This window comes from Lissotriton vulgaris, chromosome 4_1 (genome assembly GCF_964263255.1).
Source record: "Lissotriton vulgaris chromosome 4_1, aLisVul1.2, whole genome shotgun sequence".
NCBI classification, from domain to species: domain Eukaryota; kingdom Metazoa; phylum Chordata; class Amphibia; order Caudata; family Salamandridae; genus Lissotriton; species Lissotriton vulgaris.
The window spans coordinates 603,031,001-603,049,674 of record NC_141691.1 but is presented as its reverse complement, the minus strand read 5'-3'; the positions used below and the strand labels follow the sequence as shown (position 1 = coordinate 603,049,674).

At 44.1% G+C, this 18,674-nt stretch overlaps 1 protein-coding gene across 2 annotated transcripts in view; it reads left to right on the top strand.

Moving 5' to 3' along the window:
• AOAH (acyloxyacyl hydrolase) overlaps nucleotides 1-18,674 on the top strand; it is a 973,359-nt gene that overhangs the window by 868,659 nt on the left and 86,026 nt on the right. For both annotated transcript variants that reach the window (XM_086964832.1, XM_086964831.1), the window contains exons 18-19: nucleotides 2,372-2,431; nucleotides 10,603-10,699. In XM_086964832.1, the coding sequence (XP_086820958.1) occupies nucleotides 2,372-2,431; nucleotides 10,603-10,699 (157 nt within the window). The remainder of the gene's footprint in view (nucleotides 1-2,371; nucleotides 2,432-10,602; nucleotides 10,700-18,674) is intronic.

Sequence of the window (18,674 nt, the reverse complement as noted above, 5' to 3'; positions counted from 1 at the left end):
AATTACACCCCCACCCCCCACTGGCACCAGTGCAGTCCTCAGTCCCACTAAAGAGCAAACATTGTGGCCCCCGGGAAAATGTTTGTAAGTACACATGTATTACAGTATAGGGCTCTATAGGGAGCTGACCTCATGAGTCTCGCTTCACTCAGAAACCGTTCTTCAGAACGGTGCTATACGTAACCATCCCTTTGATTGATGCTGTACAGGGCTGTCCATGTGAGCGGCACTTTGCAGAGGACTCTGTGGCGCTATTCTCAGTTATCCCCTAATTGAACCTTACTCGAGCTTTCCACATACTTTATTTATATTTTATTGAGGTAATTATGATGGAAGCATTAGAGAGACATATAAGTTTGTTTGCGGTGTGAACTGGCGGCAATGCTTACAAATACAGAAGAGATCACAAACGCAGCTTCATAGCGGTTTGAAGCCAGGTGGGAAAAGACACAGGGCCTTATTTAGATCTCGGCAGATGGAAAACTCCGTCACAAGCGTGATGGATATCGTGTCCGTCGTTTTTAACGATCTCAATAGGATATAGTAGGAGCCTGGTAGAAACCAAGGGGCATATTACCAAGGGCCTTATCACCGCTTTAGCAGGAATTTTTCCCGCTAAAGCGGCGATAATTTCATCGCCCTATTACCTAGCTGTCGCTAACACCAGTTAGCGACAGCTAGTAGGAGATAGCGATCATCTTGGGGTCCACTTTGCATGTCAGCGATAATTATCGCTAATGACATGCAAAGTGGGCGTGCCAAGATGTTAGCGACTGGAAACAGTCGCTAACATCGCTATCTCCTATTACCTACTTTTGGAAATATTCGGGCTAAGCGTGAATATCTCCAAAAGCTAACGCCTGCCCAGAGCAGTTCTTAGCCATGTTATCCAATGGTAGGTGGATAACATGGCTAAGAGCATTAGCTCGGTAATGCATGAATATCGCTGACTTTTCAGCGATATTCATGCATTGCGGCCGATTTTTATCGCTTAGGAGATAAACCTTGGTAATAGCAAGGCTTCTAAGCGATAAAAATCGGCGAAGCTTGGCGATAATATTATTGCCGCTAAGCCAATATAGCGTTAATTATCGCTAGTTGTTGGTAATATGCCCCCTAGCTTTTTGGAAGGCCCAGCAAAGGGCATGAAATTAGAGAAATTGTGCAAAAGGCCTCCCGGTACCCAACAGATAAGCCTATGCGTGATATACAAATGTTTGCAAATTCAGTCACACATTATTAATACATGCCATTGTAAATTGCAATTAGGATAGAGGGACATCGCTTTCCCATAATTCAGAAATGGTTACCACCGAAAAAGGGGTTTTATAAATCTCAAAACACTCTTTTTTCGGTCACAAATGCTGTGATGTTGCGAACGCAGGGTTTGCAACTGCAAAACACTGCCATACATCCGGCCTTAAGTCAGACCTACTTATATGGAAATCTATGTGAAGCAGGCGTAAAGATTCCCACACCTCTTTCTTACGCTTTCTTTTCTACGATTCTATGTAATCCACCTGGACGCAGTAGCATTAGGCTCCATAGTGGATTATGTGTTTATAGGCTTGTGGTTGTCATTGTGGCAGTCGTTTGAGCTAGCACATTCCCTCATCCCTCAGACTCTACAAGGCAGTACTCAGGCTGGTAGCTTTGTGTTAACCAAACTTTCCCTGAAAAAATTCTCTGAAAGCATAGCCCTCCCATTTATTTGGAACTCAAGGCAAAAAGGTGTACAGAAGCAATTTAATGTGCCAAAACTTGGCTCTGAACATGTGACATTTGTAGCATCTTCTTGAAGCCTTAACTTAAAACCGATTAGGAGAAATTGGGGGTTGTCATTTTAAAACTTAACCTTCAACGTTTCTCCCTTTGTATTGACTAAATACATAACTAAATAAAGCTGTCAAAAAGTATGTCCAACCTCGATAGAAATCATTGGGCCTTATTTATGAAGGCCTTGCGCCGCCGCTGCGTCACTTTTAACATGGGAAAAAGTGACGCACCGGCGGCGCAAGGCCTTCATAAATAAGGCCCATTATCTTTTGTAGATAGCCTGTCCTGTTCTTGAAGCAACATTTATATAAAAAAGAATATACATTTACAAGAGGGCAGAGAAGAGATCCTCTGATGGGGAAAGACCTGCATCAGAAAGCCTAAAGGACATTAAATCTGTTTTGTGAGAAGAGAGTGAGGGCGAATAGAGTAAGTAGAGAGTGCATATATAATAGAGGCATTCAAATTATATACTGGTACAAATACGGCAATGGGAATGGAAATGCTTCTGTAACAACCGTGTCATAAAAAATCACCAGTCCTATCCGCAATGTTGTTCATTCTTTCAAAATATTATTTTTTTCTTTTCTCACAGATCAATCCTTGCCAAGGGTGGATGTCTACCAATGAAACCCTTCGAAATCTCACCTCTGAGGTAAGAGTGATGCAATTCCCTCTATAATTTAACATTGATCAGTGTCAACTAGTGAGATCGTGTGTGACACTTGGGGTCAAAAGAGACATAACTTTTACATGCAAAACAAAAAAAGCCTTCTTATATTTTCCGAATTGCTTGCATATGTGCGCCAGTTTTCTCTTTCACTGCGCAAAGCTGTAGTAATTGTCTTAGAAAGATTCCTAGATGCAAAATAATGCATTATAATATCACAAATAGTACATCCATACAGTCATTCAAATACATTTTATCTGTGTTTATATCAGTTTTCCTAAGCCACATTTCATATTAAGGTGTCTGTTCCAGATTCCCCTGTTAACGTAAAAGTGAATAGGCCAGAGCTGAGTCTGGAGTTTTGCTTCAAGAGCCATGCCAGGCATTTCTCCCTGCAACCCTGGCTCATAGCTGACTGGGAACTATCATTGCCCCATTCTGGCTGCCTTTTCAGACATACCAATCTTTCAAAATCAACAGGCCAGCTTTCAGCTGTACATTTTCCCCAATCCTATCAGCCTGTCAGAGGCACTGGGCTGTTGTTAAATCAGCAGACTTACCTGTAGGTCAGATCCTTTTAACCCTTTCGACTTCCTTCATACCCGAGAAAGAGAGTTCAGAAGATTAATGTGCCTGGTATAGAGGTCTGTTCATATCCTCTCTGTTTATTGGAGAAGAGCAAAGGAGGGCAGAGGGTTTAACCCACTGTAAAGGAGAAAGGCAGTGATCAACCCCACTTCTTCCATCTTAGAAGTCTCACCTCCACCTCTAAACCAGATCTAATATTCACGAAGTACAGTCCAGTAACAAGCATGTACGTCAATTCACAAAAGGCCAGGGGTAGCAGAAGTGCCATTGCACACCATTTGACCTTTACTTTGACTCACGCACATGCTTAAAAATACTAACACATTCACACACTCTTGTTCACATAAACACACTCATCATCAAGCATGCATACAACATACATTTAACAGCATGTTTTACTTACCTTAGCTTCTAGATAGGGTCATATTCCAGCTAATGTACTACATTTTTTTATCACACCAATAGTGAATAATATTATTCAGTGTTCGTAAAATAAAGAAAATCGACAGAAACCAGGCAAGTGGAGATCCAACCAGTATCTATTAATAAGAGCAGCCCCTGTGTTTCAGGCACTGATTTTGCCACCTCTGAGGCCAGCGGTCGCAAAAGCAGTGCCAGGGGTAGCAAGGGGCAAGACAGGTGTCGCAGCTGGCGACCCCTAAATGATGTTCATGGTAACAAGCTTTGTTTGCTTCAAACAATTCATCCTCTGTAAAGGTTTTATTATAGAGCTGTCTTTTTGAAAGACTTTTAGGTCTTACAGCCAATGCAATCCAAAAATTAGGCAAATACACCACAAGTTAGACCTTGACTGTACGAGACAGGAGCCTCCCTGTGTCAAACTTCCCTCATGCCCCAACTGCCTTCTCTCCAACAATTCCAAGTCAGGGTCAAAGGCGGGGCTCCGCCAATCACATGATAGAATGGAGTAGCTAATTGTTGCTCAATTTTAACATGGCATGGCGGAGTGAAAGTTTTTCAAGATTTTAGGGAATCTCTGGGCCTTCCCAGAGGCTGGGAGTACTGGTAGCTCCCCTGGGGCTAAGAATGTGTTCCTCACCTTCCTTGATGCACTTCTTGAGACCTGTGCCTTTGAGTACAACGCTGTCATACTGGGCAATTTTAATCTTCATCTTGACGCTATCACTGATCCAAATACTATTTCCTTACTTGACACCATGACATTGGCAGGTCTAAGCCAAAGGGTCCTGGGCCCCACACATCAGGCAGGCCATACATTGGATGGAATTTTCACTAATTGTGACTCAATTAAGATTAAGGAGATTCTACCCCTGACCTGGACTGATCATTGTGCCATTATTTTCGAGCTTACCAACTTATTCAAGGACCAACCTAGTTTATCTAATTTGTCATCTAGATCATACCGCAATTGGAAACAGGTAGATAACAACTTGCTTAATCTCCTGCTTTCTCGCTCGCAAATGAAACTACCTCAAAAGGCGGATCACGCCTCCATTCATTTTAACCAGTGGCTCATGGCGACTGCCAATAATATAGCTTCCCTTAAAAAAAACCTTGAGCAACAGGATAACCCCATCAGCTCAATGGTTTTCGGACACCCTTAGATCTAAAAACAGGAGTGTAGAAGACAGGAGATTTGTTGTAGAACAAACTATAATGAACATGAACTTGCAAAGTACAAGATCTAATTAGCTGATTATAAAAAACTGATCTTGTCAGAAAAATGTTCTTATTTTTCTAAACAAATCAAGGAGGCAGACAACTCCTCTAAATATCTCTTTCGGGGGGTGACTAAACTTTCCACACTCCCTGAAAGAAAAAGGAATGAGCAAGCTCAGGAATTTTGTAATTCACTAGCACAGCATTTTCAAAACAAAGTGGAGCTAATCTATATTACTTTCGATAATAGGGTAAGATCTGATACTTATAATATAGTTAGACCACAATGCCCGAGTGCTCCCACATTTTCAGAATTCAGAGCAGTAACCGTGGATGACATAACCACTCATATTTTAAAAGCAAAATCGGGTTCTCCCCATGATCCCTTTCCTCCCGCAATATTCAAACAAGCCCCTGAGATCCTTGGCCCCCAGATTAACCTCCATTTTTAACTCAGTGTTCACAGAAGGTGTTTTTTTCTCTTTTTGGAAGAGGGCTTCGATTTTGCCCCTTTTGAAAAAATCTAACCTTGATGCATCAAATCCAAGTAACTATAGGCCTATCTCTCGTCTTCCACTTCCAGCTAAACTGGTGTGAAAAGTCATGAATAACCAGCCCACAATATATCTACATGAACACAATTTTCTGGACGAGTCCCAATTTGGATTCCGGGCAGAACATAGCACCGAAACAGCCTTAATAAAAGGCTACAGTTGAAATCATAGCAGTTTTAGACTCAGGAGGTGCTGCAGTCCTTATTTTGATTGACCTATCGGCAGCATTTGACACGGTTTGACCATAAGATGCTACTTAACCATCTGAATACTCTTGGCAATTCAGATAAGGCATTTGCACTAGTTTCCTCTTTTTTATCTGATAGTATTCAATCAGTTGCCTTGGGCGACTATGCCTCTCCATCCTTCACTCTCCCATGTGGGGTACCTCTGGGCTCCTCTATAAGCCCTACACTTTTGAATGTTCATGTATCTGAATTGGTGGCACCAATTAGATTGACACGGTTTGACCATAAGATGCTACTTAACCATCTGAATACTCTTGGCAATTCAGATAAGGCATTTGCACTAGTTTCCTCTTTTTTATCTGATAGTATACAATCAGTTGCCTTGGGCGACTATGCCTCTCCATCCTTCACTCTCCCATGTGGGGTACCTCTGGGCTCCTCTATAAGCCCTACACTTTTGAATGTTCATGTATCTGAATTGGTGGCACCAATTAGATTGCTCGCGATGGCATTAACGTCCTACGCGGACGACAAATTGTCCTGTACATCTGTAAAAATATCATGTCGCCAGTAAAAAGATTCAGGGATTGCATGATGGCAGTCGACTCATGGATGAGCTTGCACTGCCTTAAGCTAAACTCAGGAAAAACTGACATAATCCTGTTCTATAACTACTCCCCCAGCTGGTCTAAGATCTGGTGGCTAGACGACCTGGGAGCAGTACCTATCCCGGTCCCTAAAGCTAAAAATCTGGGAGTGGTATTAGATGAGAGACTGAACTTCGAAGCTCAAGTAGAGGTAGTTTTTTCATCCAGTTTTTTTCTACTCAAAGCGATTAGGAAAATCTTACCTTTGATCCCAGCAGAAAGCAGGAAACAGTAGTTACATCTTTAGTCCTTTCTAAACTGGATTATTGCAACAGGCTTTATCTCTGTATACCCGAGAAGCAGCTACATAAGCTTCAGACGATCCAGAACGCGGCTGCAAGGCTCCTCCTGGGGATTCCCTAATTTCAATCAGTGAGAGAGCACCTTCCGAGTTTGCATTGGTTACAAGTCAAGTCGGATTAGGTCCAAGGCCTTGTGTATTACATATAAGACACTACATGGTACCGGTCCTCAGTTTGTGAGGCGGTCACTGCACTGGTAATCTCCAAACAGATGCCTTCAGTCGGAAGGGGCGAAACTGATACTCTCTCAGATATTTTTCAAATCTAATTGGGGCAGCAGAAGCTTAACAGTGGGTGCTACAAATCTCTGGAACACCTCCTTATCACCATCAGAAGTCTACTTTCTTTGACATCTTTCAGGAAAGCCATTAAGACCTGGTTGTTCAATTAATAGTGCTCCAGCTCGCTTCTAGCCTGTTAACACCAAGTCACCGCTTGGTTTTCGTGCGCTGTATACATTTTATAACATAACATGTGGTGAGTGCCAATTGCTTGCCAACTTCAGTAAGCGTCATGCAATCCTGAAAAGCTGACAGGCAGAACTTGATGACCAGTATAATAGAGCCAGTGCACAACCATTCTCCTACTAACGCTCGGATACCCCTGTAAGTAATAAGCACCATTACAGGCTGTAAATCTAAAAAAAAATGGCAGGGTGTTGGGATGGTTGTATGTCGGAACAACGCATGCCTTTGTGAAGCATGCCATTACTTCGCAGTCTTTACAACAAATGCTGCTTTACAGCGTATTCATTTACCACGCATATCGTTAAAACGACATGCCTTAGGGACAGCACTGGACTTTGGAGCAGTATTATTTACTTTTCCAACTCCAGTCTGTGCAAAAGTAGGGAAAGCGTTGGAATTTAAAGTCCTATGGTGCGTTCCCTAAGGCACGTCATTGTAGTGACATGGTTGGTAAAGGAATGCGTGGTAAAGATGCATTAGTTGTAACAGCCACGTTTTAACTGAAGCACGTGGTTTGGCCATCGTGGTAAATGCTTTATTCCCGTTGGGATAGATTATGTCTTGGTGGAGATGGTGCTTCCTATCGAGTGTAGTCCATAATCACAGAACGAGATAACATCTTTTGAGTTTCTTGTGCTAATTTTATGCAGGTTTCACCTTAACACCATGTACTAGATTATCACACATTTGCACTAGCTTTTTGCTCCACTCAGACAGAACTCTTGCTAATCACACTGCTCTTGGCCTTTCGGCTTTCCTATAATATCCTCTGGCCTGCCAATAATGACCCACCTTTAGAATGATAAAGATGTTTTGATTTATAAATAATGTGTTTTTAACATTATGGACATTTTGTACCAAAAACGACACCACTACAAAATTGCATTTTCATGTGATTTACTAAAGTAGGCCTGAACTAGGCCTAATTTCTATCTTGAATATTAAACGCAGCCATGCTGCGTCTGTGTTTTTCATTTCTCCTCTCAACACACATAGCAAAAATGCACTTTGAAATGCTCTGTATTGTATGACAATACTGTTCTCGAAAAACTCTAGTGGAAGTTTCTTTTCTTTGCTATAATTCAAGCTTCTTCTTACCTGTGCCACTCCAGGCCCATTCATAAAATGAGACTAATATTGGTTGTATGTAAGTAGGGGGAATATTATCAAGGGGGTTTATCTCTGCTTTTTTGGCTTTAAAAGCCAAGAAAGCGGAGATAATATTATCTCCCTATTACCTAGCTGTCGCTAACACCAGTTAGCGACAGCTAGTAGGAGATAGCGACCGTCTTGGGCCCCGCTTTGCATGTCAGTGATATTTATCACTAATGACATGCAAAGTGGGCGTGCCAAGAGGTTAGCGACTGGAAACAGTCGCTAACATCGCTATCTCCTATTACCAACTTTTGGAGATATTGGCGCTAAGCGCGAATATCTCCAAAAGCTAACACCTGCCCTGAGCAGTTCTTAGCCATGTTATCCAATGGGAGGTGGATAACATGGCTAAGAGCATTAGCTCGGTAATGCATGAATATCGCGGACTTTTCAGCGATATTCATGCATTGCGGCCGATTTTTATCGCATTTGCGATAAACCTTGGTAATACCAAGGCTTATTTGCGATAACAATCGCCGCAGCTCCGCGGTAATTTTTTGTCTCTAACCAAGCAATAGCGATAATTATTGCTATTGCTTGGTAATATGCCCCTAGATTTCTACTGTCATATCCAATAACATTATGTCAAAAGGGGTTGTATTAATATTCATTTAGGGGCCACTGTTGAATTATGCTGCATTACATTTTGGGCCTCATTACGATGGCAGCCGGACGAGCCTCGGCAGGTGTCCAACCGACTATATATCAGCAGTTCCACTTACCCAATTACAATGCGACTGCCATGCAGGCAGTTGGAAAACTGCTCTTTTTCATTGTGACATGTGCTGTGGCCCTAGAAAAGGGCTACAGCACAAAAAAGAGGGGAAAAGGGCTGTTCACAAACATCCGTGTGCCAGGCACCATGTGGTGCCTGGCACACGGTGCATAGATGTTTGGGAGGGCACCACATGAGCCCCCCCATGGCCCATAGTGGAGGCCCACAGGGGACGGGGACCCTGCTAGGGGTCTCCAAAGTCCCATTCCATCTGCCTTCACATGGAGGTCGGACAACCGTGTAAAGGCAGGGGGAAGAGGGTCATCGTAATCCCTCGTAATCCTCGACACCGACCTCATTGTCGGAGACATCGGTCGGTCCCTCCGACCGCGGGCCTTATTTATAAGGCCTTGCGTCACTTTTACACCGCTGTAGAGTCACTTTTTGTGACGCACTAGTGGTGTAACAAATTCGCCATGTTGGGTCATATTTGCAAAGAGTCGTATCTAGGGAGATGCGTCACTTTGTAAACCTGTGCACCACATTATACCGGCGCCAGGTATAATGTATGCAGGGGGGGGGGGGGCGGCGTTCCGACACCAGAAAGGGTCGTAGAAGTGACGCAGTGAAATCTATGAGATTTCACTGCGCCACTTCTAGGACTCAAATTCGTCAATATCTTATGTCTGCCTCATGGCAGGCTAAAGACTGCCGCAGGCACATTGAACATGGGACTTGCCCATGTGTAATGGCCCATTGTTGGAGTTTGCGCCTACAGATACGTTAGAAATGCCGACGTATCTGTAACTCCTTGCGCCATGATGCGTCATACTGTAAACATGACGCATCATTGGTGTCGCAAGGAGAGCGCAACGAAAAGTGATGCATCGCTATTTTCAAGCAGCGATGCGTCACTTTTCATAAATGAAGCCCCCCATCTTTATGCAGCAGTTGGACCGCAGCCTGAGCTGTAGGATGGACCGCCACCCAAGCCCTGAACACAAAGACCCTTTGTGTTCAGATTTTTCAATCTGTATGAGAATTTGATCACCTTATGCTGACATTGCCATTTTCACTGTGTATCTGTGTATTTTTCTATAGAAGTCTCCAAATGGGAGGTGAGCCACAACTGGTTTGTCCTGTCTTTAGAGAGCAGACCAACGTTAGTCTGTCTCTTGCATATTTTTCTCTATAACTTGGCTTTATGTCATTGATTGAAACCTATGCTAATTCTCTTTATTGAGTCACCATGCGTTTTGACAAACTAATGTTTTTGCTTTCTGTACTGTACTTTAATTTTTTGATACATCTTCATGGTTTTTAACTGTTATTGATTTTGAGCCTGCTTTAGTCTCTAGACTTATTTAATTGACTTTCCCGATTTATATGATGCCTATCTAATCTCTGTGGAGACACGTTGCCTCTTATGCTCTTGAGGACAATATCGTCCCCCATCCTCCATGGGCACTTGTTTAGATTATCAGAAAAGATAGCATCAAGAAGATTATAACTAATATGATTAGAAACAGTGCTCTGTGTGAAGTGCTGCTACTTGGGAAAATAAGTGTTTGATGGTCATGGGGTACAAATCCTAGCTAGTGCACTCTCTCTCTCCCAAGAAGAGTTGGATTCCTACTTGGGAATTAAGGTAGGCCTGCAATGCACAAGAAAAATGCCTTCACAAAGTCCATAAAGCACAGACGATCAGTAGATTTATCATCAGAAAAAATGTTTCATGAATAGAAATATTTGCTAAAATTATGATACAGTTAGTGCATTGCACATTTTGAAGTATGGCTTGAGTGGGTTGTGTTGAGATTTGCCACATTTTAGAAAAGCTTGTGGCAAATCATGCAGACATAAATTCTCTCTAATATATGTTCCTTTCTTTATAAACAGAGGGCATTGCAACTCTCCCGAGTAATGGAAAAAATAGCAGTTTCTCAGAAATTTGCCAATTTTGACATTCATTACATGGACTTCCCATATGAAAAAAGTAAGTAATTTTCAAATTGTAAGATTGCAATATATTGTCACTTTATGTTTCTGCCTATGCCAAGGCACAGTTTAAGAAACAATTGCTACTACACAAAACAAGTCCAGGATTTAGTGAGCTAGCCACTGGATAAACCACACCCCTTCAAAGAGTATAAGTGAGGGGCACCTGGTGTGCCCAAAGCCATATTCTATGAACAGGTCACTTATAGAGGCTGGACCTTATTTAGCAATTCTACTCAATCTACTATAATCCCAACCTTTGTCAGGGTGAATACTTAAAGTCACTAAATTAAACTGTGCTCAACTCCCTGGTAGATATGGCACAGAGCAGAAAGGCTTAATTTAGGACAATGTTTAAACTATTCATGCAGTATTAAAACCTGTGTAAAGTCAAAATACAAATCAATGAAAATCCCGAACTGAATTAGAAAACAGAATAACATGTAATAAACAAAATTACTCACAGAAGGTCAGCCAACTAGAGTCCACTTCTTTGTCCAGGGTACAAAAGAGAGCAGATCCAGTCCTTTAGATCTCCTCTGTGGTCACAGACAGATGGTTTACACCTTTTCTAATTTTCCACAGGTCCCGAAAATGTTCTGAAGTGGGTACCTGGAGGTGCCACATTTATGCCTGATTCCAGCTGGTGGGAGGGAGTAACTCTTGGGCACTCCCTAACCAATGAGGCAAAGGTTCCTAGGGCCAACCCTGCCTACTTGTTTCCAGTGGAGAAGTGTGGCTCACTGGTTAGAGGAGGCAGACCTGGAAGCAGAGGTCAGCCCGGGACCAGGGTTCAATTCCCGGCTCGGCATGGTCTTGAGTCCTAAAAAATGTCCACGGACTTGACAATTCTCGCTCCGGTGCCTACCCGATTCACGGGTTCACACTCTGCGACTCTGGGCAATAGCTTGCTTAATCTCCACAATGGCCGATTTGCGCTATATAAATACATGTACATTTACATTTACATACAGTATTTCCTATTTGCCTTACTGCAAACAGGCCCAAAAATGGCATGTCAGGGCATTTTCAAGATGGGGAAAGTCTTCAATCACACAAAATGTAGGTCTTAGAAGACTGGGGCTGTGTTTAGGGAGTGTATTATGGTAATTCTAATATCCTCCAACATTTAACACTAAATTCCAGACAGACACTGTACCCACAACAAACCCAGAGGCAGACATCTGGAAAGATAAAAGCAGGGTCTTTCAGCAACCTAGCAGGGAATCCAAAATAATTGTATATTCTCTCCCTTTCAAGTATACTCCAAGTGTTACATGCGGTTCAACAGACATGTCAAGCAGGATTGGACAGTGTGGTGTCACAGAATGCCCACAGCCCCCACTCTGAATATTCTGAAGAGTTCAGAGGAGTCATTTTTGCCAATTCAGGTCAGTCTATTGCTCGCTCTCAGCAGGCATTTCACACCTCTTTCACACCTATTCAAGACTAATCATTGGTTGGGCTGTTGCTGGGGAGCTAATGCACTTTATCCTCCAGGAACTTCAAGAAGGGAACGGGTATATTTCTTAAAGTTACTTTTCCATACTATTTATTAAATACATGATTGCAATTGAATTGGATTTTTAATAGCTATACAAAATAGCAGTTTAAATATTTTTTTAGCTGGTCCCATTTCCAGGATACCGTAGCAGTATTTTAATCTGTACTCTGGTTTCCTACATCAGACAGGCATGCCAGCGACCCTGTAAAAAGAGGTTTTAGGGTCTTGTCACTGTAGGGAAATGGTAACATTAATTTTCTACTTATCCTGCTTTTGAAAACCATGCCCCCTACCTTTGAAGTGGTAACAATAAACATTGCTATTCAGAGCCAAGATGCCCCTTTGGGGGGGGGGGGGGGGGGGAAACGTGCGCTTTACAAATGCACATGTTATGTTAAAAGTTAAATGTGCCAGTTAGCAATTAGCCAATTTATCCATGTTTTAGAGGTCAGAACACATACACTAGGCACTGGACAACAATTCTCCAGTGTGCGCTTTCTAAAAGTCATCAATTAAATATGGCCTAGCACAAGACAATAACATTTGGTTTGACCATTCTGAAAAGGCAGATTTCCTACAATTTATATATCATTAAGGTAAAAATATGTAGAGTTATTTGTAGCACGTCTACACTTACCTATATAAACGTTCCTTCACAATATTGTTGTAGTCCATATTCTGGCTACAATATTTTTACAGGACGATATTTAAAACAAAGTATTCTGGTAGACTACCATTATACTCATGTTACATTTTTCAGGCTATACTGTAACTTCTGACCCTTTTTGCATTTTCTTGTTTCTATATTTTTTCAAGTCTTTTCTTTTTTTCTTATCTGTGTGTGGTATCTTGCTCTCCCCCATCCTCCTCATTACATCTTTCTTAAGCATGTGCTCTATACTGGAATATATGCATTTGTACTCATACCTAAATTCCAGTCAGTGGACTTGATGGTGGATAGGTTTTGTTCACTAAAGCTCTCGCTTCTCCATCCCGCATTTGAGTTCTTTATTACACTATCAAATATCCTGCTACCTAAACATCACTTGTGTATCTCCACTGCATGCATTTGACTGGCTGTGTCTTCCGTCACTGAGTTGTGGCTTTCTGAGACTGTCATTTGAGGTTGTGAAAGTGACCAGTACATGCAGAGCGTTCCTCTTGTGATATAATGAGTCTCACAGGTACTTGGTGGTTTCCATATCTGAAGCAGTGAGTTGCAATGCAAACAGTAGCATTGCTGAGGTTGGTGGGCTGGTCATTTGGGGAATTTCCATGGTAGAGAATTCCATTCCCATCTAGGATAACAGCAAGCAGGAACATGGAAAACGAGGAAAGAGTGTGTGAAGATGATGCTGTATTTGGAGTGTCATCTGTATGGCTGCCATCTCAGGTTATTGTAATGCATACCAAAAACTGGCTGCCATCTAAGCTTTTTGGAACGCATAGCAAGAGCTACCTGGAAGCAGCATTTTTCTGCGGGTTATCATCGATTGAACAGCTGAAAAGGTTCAAGTCAGTGTCTTGCGCATCTTGTTATCATTGCCCAGTATTGTTGCCCATCAAGTCAGCTGTTTTCATTGGTTTAAAACATACTTTCCCTAGTGGTGTCACAAATGGAAGATTCAGTAAAACCTTTATCAGTGATGCCCACAATCACTGACTTGAAGTAAATGATTTTTGTTGATGCGCACATCCACTTACTCTCTGCACACACATCAAAAACTTGGGAGGCTAGTCCAATGATTTAATAATTAACAAGTAACATCATCTGTTTTAGGACTTAGTCATTATAACTCTCTATCATATATTATCGTTTAGCCTATACTTTTTATGGTTTTTGAGAAAACACCGCTCCAGTGTGATTGAGTCCTTCTTAGTTGACCTACGTATTCTATGATCCTGGAAGAAAACATTAAAGTGGAGTATATGGAAAATGTATTTCTGACCTGCTCCAAGGTTGGTGAGCTAATTTGGGAGTAGGGGGGAAGTTGGCTCTTCTCCAACACTGTTTAGATGTGGAGGGCCAGGAAGTTCTCAAGAAACTGCCAAATCTTACTGAAGAATAATCAAGAGGGCTGAATGAGTTTGCCATTTTCTTAAGAAAATAGATTTGAGTTACCTTCTGAAAGTCAGTACAGTACTGAAAAGATACTATTTTGAAAAGAGGGTTCAGGGTGAAGGGGAATTTGTGGTGGAATATGTTACTTTCTTATACATTTAACAGCTCTGTTTAATTTCCCAGCTCTCACAAAAGAGAGAATAATTTACTGCATGATAATATTGAGATAATTAGTGAAGAACTGTGGTGGGTTATTTTAAAGTATGTATCCTCACATAAGCCTGTTGGGAGCTGGCACGACTGTACCTTTTGTGCGTGTAATAGAGATCAGTGCCTGACTCACCTAAGACATCAGTATGATATTTTTAAATTTCCCAATGTCACTTTAAAATAGGTAAAGCAGCAAATGTGTTCTGCAAGGCATTTCTGCACTGCAGCAGATGTCAAGAGAAATGTCACGTTTTGCAGTAATTATATGACTGCAAGTTGCCCTCTTCTAATTGTAGCAATATGTTCTGAGGGGCTGCAGTTTGCTACTTGCTGCTATTATTGTCACCCCTTCTCAAAGAGAACGTTTACATTTCCTTTCTGCCCCAAAATGCTGTGATCACCGCTCGTCTCACTTGTTCAGTCTCTCATCACTCGAGTAGCTGTCCAAATAGGATCCGGGAAGAATATTGGGGGGGTTTTGTTTAGTTAATAAGTTTGACTACGATCTATGGAAATTTAAGGCTACAAGGAGATCTGTCATCGATACTGCAAGTTCGATTCTGTTTTTTCAGCGTTTGTTGCGCCGCCGGGCCTTTGGCTGTCGGCATCATGGCTGTGTTATGAAAACTGGATGAACGTATGTTTCAATATTTGCGGCCAGCCCACCGGGTTGTAGGCCAGAATCTGTGTTCTTGCAGAATGGTGTAATAAAGGTCTTAAAAAAAAATAAAAAAAATAAACAATGAACAGAGTTTTGAACGAATAGTCGAATCAATTTGGTTTACTGTTTTAAAATAATTTTGCAGATAAATGGGGAGACAACAGATAGTTGTCCTTCAAGCTGTGCACCGTGTTCAGACTTTGGTAGTCCAGAGCCTTCTTTATATTTGTTACTAATTAAGGCCATCTATACGCTATAAAGGAAGACTCGTTTTTGGAGGGTGAAAGGAGGTAGTGGGGAGGAATGGAACACTGTGTTATACAGTATTACTTATTTGTGGAATAAGAGAATAACACCAGAAAATGTGTAAAATGGGCTTGTTATTCATTGTATTGGAAATTGAATAAAATAATAATAGAATAAAAGGAGATGGAGGAGCTGTCACCTACCACACTTGTAGATTTCAAAGGCTCTGCCTGAGCACTCTTACAAAGGGTTTGTCATTAGTCTTTGGTGTCTCCAGACAAGCTGGGGCCGGGGCAGGGAGGAAGGGGATGCCTAACACCTCGGGGGGAGGAGTGTTGAAGCCTTTAGAAACTTTGCCTACTTTAAGTGGCACCTGGTATGCATATTGAACCTCAGACCCCAACTCTTCAGTACACCCCAGGACCTGTGGAGAAGAAGGACTGCTGCGCTGTTTTGCTGCCAGAAGATCTTCCACTCTGCTGTCAGCTGCCCTGCTTGGTGAGAAGGAAAACAACACTTGCACCGTTCAACCCAAGCTGAAGTGACTCAAAGAGTCAGGCAGCTGACCGCCTTTTCTGAGCTATAGGGACGTAATAAGCTCCAGATGCTATGCTGACCTCTGTTGGAGTGACTTCCTGAACCCCAAGTGGTGCCCCTTAGATCTTGGCTCCTTCGTGTGGCTTCAGTTGGGCTCCCCTGAAGGTTTTGAGCTCTTTGTGAGTGTGAACGGGGCTGTTTGCACCAAGATCCTGCTGCCCGCCTACACAAAGTTCTGGCAAACCTGGCTCTTCATCCTACAGCAACTGCCAATGACGACCAGCAGTGCGAGATCAGCACTCCATGCTAGAGCTTCAACAGCTCTCAGCTCCCTCCAATGCAGAGCTCCAGCAACGACTGTCCTTGACCCCCAACAGGATCTTCGTGCTACAGTGATGACCATCCACGACGCTCAGCCTGCTTTTCATGCTACTTTGACTGCCATCTGTGAGGCTGTCCCTGCTCCTCGCATTCTCTTCCACCTCGAATGGAACTCTTTGCGCTGGGCTGAGAAGATAACTCTTTCAGTGGGACTAAGAGGGTCCCTGTGTTCGGTCCACTCTCCATCCTGATCGGGCTGAACTTGTGATGTTCAACCGGTTTCGCATGACCAGATAGCCTTTTTGGAGCTATTTTCACTTAAATCTTTACAATTCCATATCTCTTGTTCTACTGATTGTATTTTTGGTGTCAAATAATTTATTACATTTTACAAATGTATTCTAAATTGGTGTGGGATCTTTCTCGTGTTATGTTTCACTTTATAAATGTTTGAAGTGCTGGGGGCGCTAGAGGGCGCGCTTGCGGAATGGCTGCCTAGACCTGCAGCTCCCGCTCCTTGGATATTGATCCTACACTAATCCGCTGCCACGGGGTACCGTGTTACCCCCAGAAGCCCGGTTCCTGCATCACAAGAGTGCTCCCTGCACTCGGTCGAAGTTTGGAGCGGCTGCGAGGCTCGGAGCCGGAGATACGAGCTCCCGAGGATTGCCCGACACCTGCCCTGGAGCACACTGGGGGAGGAACCCGGCCACTGCAGCTACGCGACTCCGGTGCCCGCCACGAGGCAACCAGGCCGCACGATCTCCTGCCTGACCCCTCCGAGCCGGGATACTGTGCAGGTCGAGAGGGTGAGCGGCACCTACTATCCTATGTTTGGTCTCCTCCCAAGCGCAGCTTTGCCGACACGGCGCGCGACCTGCTTCCACCGAGACGTCTGCTGCCCTGCTGGCGGCCGTGCCTGTCCCCAGCGTCGCTGCGGACCCGGAGCTGTGTGACGCTACCTGCCGGACTCGACCGCCGGATTCAGCGGTAAGGAAACGAAGCTGCTGCGATTAAGTGGAGTCCCCTCGCCACTGACGGCGCACTGACGGCGCTCCTTGCCCAAGAGGCGCCACGGATCCTCTGAACATTGGCAGCGTGGTTGACTGCAGTCGAGAGGCCTAACTGCCCTTCCCCCAAGGGGCTACCTGGTGGGCTGCATTGCACCTTATAACGGCTGGTGAGACGCGCCCCCTGAAGTTGATCCGGAGGCTTGGCACAAGGACTGGTGCTTCGACGCAAACGTTACCTGACAGGTACCTAGGGCTGCTGCTGGGAGCGCGGCGGGCGGCTGCTGCCATAGGACAATTGCTGGCCGCGTGGCGCTACTTGTGACACTGCACGCTCTATGTGTCGCTGCTGAGCTCCAGCCTTGAGACACTCCTGGTGTGCAGCTGGTTGCTGACCGCCCGCTTGGATACTACTACCTTCGCCATCCTATCTGGATCCTCACCTGCTTGGAGGTACCGCCATGGGGCGTCCTGACGCTCGTCAGCCCAAACTGAGCTTTGATAGCACTCGCAAGGGCCACACATCGACGCAGACGCGCCCGGGTCCCAGTGAGCCACCCCCGCAGCCTGCCCCGCCTGATGCCCCTGCTGCGGATATTGCAAACCTACTACAGGAAATGCGGCAGGGATTCGCTACCGTGGTGGAGAAGGTGGATGGAGTCACGGCCCGGCTGGACGCCTTGGTCCATAAAGTGGATTGCCATGAGGAACGCCTTACAACTGCGGAACAAAGAATCTCCGACAACACCGACGCCGCCGCGACCCACGCGACACAGTTAGCGAGAATGGATAACCTCCTCCGCATAATTGCGGCAAAGAATGAGGACTTGGAAGCGCGAAGCCGCCGCAATAACATTCGCATTACCAATGTGCCGGAATCCACTGCCACAGGCAGAATGGAACTCTATGTGGAGAAATTGCTCAAGGGCTCTATCGGGGAGGACGCCTTCTCCTCCCAGTTCATAGTGGAGAGGGCTCATCGATGACTGGCGCCTATGCCCCAGCCTGGCCTGCCACCGAGACCCATAATCGCTCGACTTCTGAATTACCGAGACCGCGGCACGGCCCTTCGAGCAGCCCGGACACAGAGATCGCTGAGGTATGATGGCATCACCTTTTCCATCTATCCTGATTTTACACCGATGGTTCAGGATGAGAGGCGCAAATTCCTTCCAATAAAAAAGAAACTGCGGGAAGCCCAGATAGACTATGCACTTTTGTATCCGGCAAAGCTGAGGGTTACTCACCAGGGCAAACAACGCTTCTTCACCAACCCGCAGAAAGCCGAGGATTACTTTAAATCCATCCGGAGAGCACGCAGAGACGACCAGGCACCTGAGAACGGCCTAGAGATCGATGACTTGCCTCCTGAACGCCAAGAGGATTAATTGCCTTCATGACCTTCGACCTAAGACAACAATG